The 6,000-nt window shown below is 37.0% G+C and overlaps 1 protein-coding gene across 4 annotated transcripts in view; it reads left to right on the forward strand.

Annotated features, from left to right (window-relative positions):
- Positions 1-6,000, forward strand: part of LOC113225616 (transcriptional regulator ATRX homolog) — a 55,555-nt gene that overhangs the window by 8,578 nt on the left and 40,977 nt on the right. For all 4 annotated transcript variants that reach the window (XM_026457975.1, XM_026457971.1, XM_026457973.1 and 1 more), the window contains exons 7-9: positions 2,009-2,114; positions 3,215-3,307; positions 4,663-4,803. In XM_026457975.1, the coding sequence (XP_026313760.1) occupies positions 2,009-2,114; positions 3,215-3,307; positions 4,663-4,803 (340 nt within the window). The remainder of the gene's footprint in view (positions 1-2,008; positions 2,115-3,214; positions 3,308-4,662; positions 4,804-6,000) is intronic.

The following is a 6,000-nucleotide window of genomic DNA, read 5'->3' on the forward strand; positions in this document are numbered from 1 at the left end:
GTTTTGACTTTATCGGGAATCCCCATAGTGAGCACGTTAAATTCGGGTGGTTAATAGGACCACCCACTTAAGATTCTAGATTGGTGACCCCGACGTGATAAAAACCTTTGACCACGAAGAGTTTTCTTAATTTTAGGAAATGTAAAGAAATCGTTAGGGCTTAGGTCAGGACTATGGACGATGGTCAAGAATTTCTACGTTTTTCTGCTTCAAATACTGAATAGTTTGCGCAAGTCATGGTGTTGGATGATGCGTCGCTTTGAGTTAGATTCCGAAGTTCGACAAAGACTTGTGGTAAAGAAACTGTGGTATACCACTCTGCATTAACAACTCTACGATCTTCAAGTGCAATCGTCGCAAGATGACCGGTTTTCGCAACAAACATGGCCACAATCTTCCTTGAAATGCTTCGAGAGCGAATAGGTTTAGTCGGCTTTGGCTCGTCTTGGAAGACCCAGACTGTAGATTGTTGTTTGGAATCAGGCTCGTAGGCATAGATCCAAGATTCGTCACCATTGATGGTGTCGTATACGTGATTTAACTCTCCACGGTTGAACCTTTGAAGAGTTTTCTTACACCATCTAATTCGGGCCCACTTATTATCATCGGAAAGCAAATGCGGGATCCAACGGCAAACTAGCTTTCTCATACTAAGTGCCTCATGCAAGATCTTCTGAATGGTCGTCCCTGGGATGCCTAATAACGCCCATATCTCGATATGTCACATGACGATCATCGAGAATTAGTTGTCTCACAGCAGGCAGACTAAATTGCTAATTAAGCGAGATAAAAATTAAGATATGCATAGTAATAACTGCCTTCGTGGCCGAACGGTTACCATGCTGGACTGCCACGTAGGGTCCCGGTTCGATTCCTTATTAGCCATATTTGTATGGCCTATATTTATGTCTATCGTGAGTTTGTGTGCAATTTGTAGTTGTCTATGTGTGTGTCCATGGCACCCGCGACACATGGTTTCCCTAGTGTGGGGCTTAAAAAAATAAAAAGAAACAAAAGAATTACGGCATAGATAAGTAAGGCATCATCGGTCGTAAGTTAATAATTAATGCCATTACTGCCGTTCCACTGACCTTCTATTTAGACTCAACTGTCATTGCAACTAGATTTTAGCAGAATAACAAATATTAACACAATTGCAATCGCACTGCTGTTACAATATTGTTGTAACTCAAAATACGTGAAATTCAAGATTATGCTATTGCTGAACGTAAAATTTGATTCTCTACACATCAATAAAACCGTCGTTAAAATATTGTAAGAAACAATTAAAATAAGTCTACTTAACTCAAAATGAGACAAACTTTTTGCGAACTTGTTCTGGATAAAACAGTCTTAATAAATAAGTTTCTAAAAAAATATTAAGATATTTTTTTCCTTTTAGTTGGCGAGCAGGGAATTGTTTAGATGTCTGTAATAAAGAAACAGTAACGTATACATAAATTTTAATAATATTTCGCTGGAATGAGTAATTAGTTTTTCATCGGTTCTGAAAAAAATACACTTTTTGAGTTAATACACTATTGTATTAACAGTGCGTTATGATCTCAATGGAGTTTCAATGGACTTACATTGACCAATAGTTTCAAGAAAGTTAGCAATTGGGGCCCTGGAACACCTAGAATCTCAAAGGCTGGCAACAGCTAGGCAGCTTCTCTGATGCAAATGTCCATGGGCGACGATGACCACCTCCCATCAAGTGTCTCGTCTGCTCGTTTGCCTTCTTTATGTATTAAAAAAACATTATTTTGGTAATTATCAAAATAGATTTTAAAAAATTAAGCGGCACCAACAGCCATGTGTCATTTGTCTGGTGTTAAATATGACAAAATTATATTTGTTATGAAAAAATATATTTTTGGTACTTTTTTATTCAATTTGTCAGTTTCCCACGAATGCTATTTTTTGGATTTCGTCATTTTATTATTCGTGGTGTGATGTATGGCTTACTCAATCTTGAAATTTCATGACAAGTGTTATATTATTTTAGTAAAAAGAAACGGCGGCGCATAAAACAAATAAAAGACAGCGATGCTTCAGGATCGGAAGACGAGAGGGAGGGTAAAAATAAACATGGAAGGAAGAACATCCGGAAGGTCAGTTCACAAAATCTTTAACTATATAGACACCCTTTTTTTAAACTAAACTCATTTGACAAAATTGAAAACACTTGCAAACTAGTAGAGACTATATACATATATATACACAATGTAATGTTTTGTATGACCATAGTTTGAGAAAATGGCGTCTAAAGTTTTTTTTTGTGATTGCGGCTTTATGGATTTATGTCAACGTTTATACGGTTTTTTTATTACTTGGAGGTTTCAAATCACTTATATTTGTAAAATGTAGACGAGACGACAAGCTACAATTTGGCATTAATTTCTAAATTTTCGACTTTTTGTGGGTTAACACGTTATTGCTTATCAGCATCCTTGTCCACAGAATAAATCACACCTCCTGTGAAAGTGACATAACTTACGGATGCAAAAAATTTACAGAAAACAAATTAAAAAGTTTAATTTTTTTTCTTTTTAAGGCTACTGACCACGTTTGAGTTTTTTAAATATTATACTATATCAATAAGTGTTTTGTCCTCTGTGAAAAATCGAACGAATGCATGATGTGTCACTGTTTTTAACCGACTTCAAAAAAAGGAGGAGTTTTTACTTCGACTGTATGTTTTCTTTTTTTGTATGTATGTTACGCGATGACTTCGGTATTTGTGAACCGATTTTCATGATTCTTTTTTGTTGGAAAGGGGGTACCTCCATAGTGGTCCCATTTTATTTTGAAGAAAATCATCCACCTCTAAGGGTTGCTGATCACGCATGAACATTCATTTTTATAAATAGCGCCTAAATTTTACTTAAGGAGCAATTATTTTAATGGTTGGTTTTGCTATTCTCCAATTCAAGGCGTTTTTCTCTCTCAATATACTTTGAGTAGTGAGAACCGATTTTTATTAATGTTATGTCAAGTTAGGACTATATAGGTATAGTGGCGAACTATGTTACTCTACTATATTTCACTAAAACTTGTCAAATAGATGTAATTCCACGTACTTTTGAGGTCGGTTCTTTTTAGTACTCTGTACTGAGATTATTCTGTAAAAGTTTCGTTGTTCTGTCATGCGAAATATCAATATTTTTTTGAGTCAAGAAAGATTATACTAACATTTTGAATATGTAAACAGGTTATGGGGAAGAATCAACTGGAAGAGGCCACCAAAAGAGCGGCGCGCGAGGAAAGGGAGAGATTGGCTCGTATCGCTGAGAGACAAAAAACAGTGAGCATATTTATTTTTATTTATTTAAGAAAATCAACAGCCTCTTACGTGTTACAAGTCTGCACTAAGGCCAATTCCTGCACTAAGAAATGAACTTTCTGAATTGGATCTAGTCTGGGTGTTCTGGGAAGTGTCCCAGAGTGAATATCGTTGATCATAGTACAGGTACACTAGTTTGAGACCAGGCAATTGGTGTGATTGTCTACAAAAAAAAGAAACAATTATAATTTTTTCATTAAGAGAGGGGAGGCGTTTACTCACGGAAGAAAAAAAAACAGTGGACGTGACTTAAGTCTCGATTACTATCAGAACACGAACACCAAAACGAACATAAACAAACGATAAATACTGTCAAATCTTGGTAATGGTCGGTTGTGGTTTCTAATTTAAAAAGATGTAACAAATTCTGGACTGTTAATATAATTTAACTTTACCCCAGTCCCTACATCGTTGAAAGTACAATATCTGTATTGCAAGTTAGGACGTTTTGATTTTATATTGAAATTTTACTCAACGCGCTGCCGTTTTGCGGTCAGCAGCTGGACTACGAAGAACGACTAACATCTGAACGAATAGAAAGTAGTATCTTGTTTACAACAGATGTCTTCTTTAACGCACACGTTGCATAATTATTTCGATTAATTAAGTATAGAATTAACGAAACACTTATGAAGCAAGTTTGCGGTAAACTTTTGTTCGCTACTGGCGTGGAAAATTCGAGATGTTTACTTAGTTCTCCAAAAGATATAACACGACCGTATTACTCTGGGATAATGTTTATTTTTGTTTGTTACGGTATAAAGGATTAATTTGGTACAACTGAACATTCATTAAAATAACACTTATCGATAATAATAACATAATAATAACGCACACACTCAACATAGCCCCGCACTAGGGAAACCCTGAGTCGCGGGTGCCATGGACACACACATAGACAACCACAAATTACACCCAAACTCACGAGAGAAATAAATGTAGGTCATACAAATATTTCTCCCGGCCCGGGAATCGAACCCGGGGACCTCTGCGTGGCAGTCCGGTATGGTAACCGTTGGGCCACGGAGGCAGTTAAGATGAAATGGAATACCACGGGTTTTGGTGCGGCGATCATTTTTTTACTCGAAAACTGCACAATAAGGCATTTTTCTACGATTTTACAGAATTTGCGCGAAAGAATTGATACAAACATAACGTCTGAAGCGAAAATGGCGTACTGAGCTCAAGTTGGCGGAACTACGCCTACAGTTGGCACGCGCGCTTCGCTAACTTCTACTGTATTTATTGTTCTATGCGTTTACGTGCAAGTCGTCAATATAGACAAGTTTCTGATTGTTGTTATTTTAATCTTTCAGTACAATAATCTGGAATTTGATGAATCGGGCAAACCGGACGAAGTGGTTCTGGACAAAGTGGTACTTGACTTCGACCCAGAGACCAAGGAGCCGCTTATAGAGGTTGACAGAGGACTCGTCAAGAAATTAAAGCCGCATCAGGTTAGTCATGACATGTTTCTTGGCGTTATTCAGTGTCTGGACGATGAGTTTACGGTGACAGTTGTCACGTGCCACAAAGGCACCGTGGCCAAACGGTTACCATGCTGGAGGTCTACTCCCTTTCTCTGCCCGACATCCGTCTGTAACACAATTACCGTGAAATAAGTAATACTCGACCTAATTAAAGACTGAATGAAGCTTCATACTTGACTTATATCACTTTTAAATATCAACTCTCGTTTTCACTGTAATCACAAATAAAAAAGCTGAAATAGTAAAGCGCCAACAACTGACCTGTGTATACGTCTCCGTGTATTCCAAAAATATTCTGTATTTATTGTAATAAAGATAATATATCTCTAACTATGGGGGGCTGTTCCATTCAGTGGTGTGGGAAACAGCAAAACATATAATTACGAATGAACTGAATCACATTTCATCGGTAATTGAATATTATAAATATGTAATTTTGCAATTTTCCATCCATTATAGCAAAGCTCAAGTTAAACTGGTCGATTTGAAGTGAAACAATTGACAACGGGCTGGCCAATCGGAGCGTAGTTGTCACCGTAATGATATGGCATCGTTTTGAAACAAATTAAATGACATTTCGTCTCTATTTCTAGTTATATACACGATGGTCGAGTATTACTTATTTGTCAGTAATTGTGTCGAACGGAAAACGGGAGAGCAATCCCGAGTTCGATTTCCAACACCATATATTATAACGATTACACTGTATAGATATAGTGGCAAGCACGATTGCTTGCAAACTCAAGTTTCATAACTCATTCATCTCCCTATTTATATAGGTGATCACAAGGGGAAGCAGTAAACTAATAAATTATGCAATAAGGGTTCAACCCGTAGGGTCATCTTCTTATGTATATGTCATCAAATGTGTGTACATTACTTGGGGAGAAATCCCAAGGGGATTTGCGATAATTGAGGGGATATGCGGTTAGGTAGTTTGATACAAAGTTTGTATACTCCACTAATGCTTTGTCAATGTGTTTGTCGAAGTCAGGCAGAGATGGGCAGTGGATTAAAACCCAATCAACAGGGATTTACCCATTTCTGCCTAAAGTCGTGGGCAAAAATGGCGAATACGATGATGTAATTTCCATACTTATTACAAATTTTGATGTACTTTTTTTGTACGAAAAAGAGGCAACAATTTTTTTTGTACGAAAAAGA

Source organism: Hyposmocoma kahamanoa, unplaced genomic scaffold (assembly GCF_003589595.1).
Source record: "Hyposmocoma kahamanoa isolate Upper Pololo Valley unplaced genomic scaffold, ASM358959v1 168, whole genome shotgun sequence".
In the NCBI taxonomy this organism is placed as follows: domain Eukaryota; kingdom Metazoa; phylum Arthropoda; class Insecta; order Lepidoptera; family Cosmopterigidae; genus Hyposmocoma; species Hyposmocoma kahamanoa.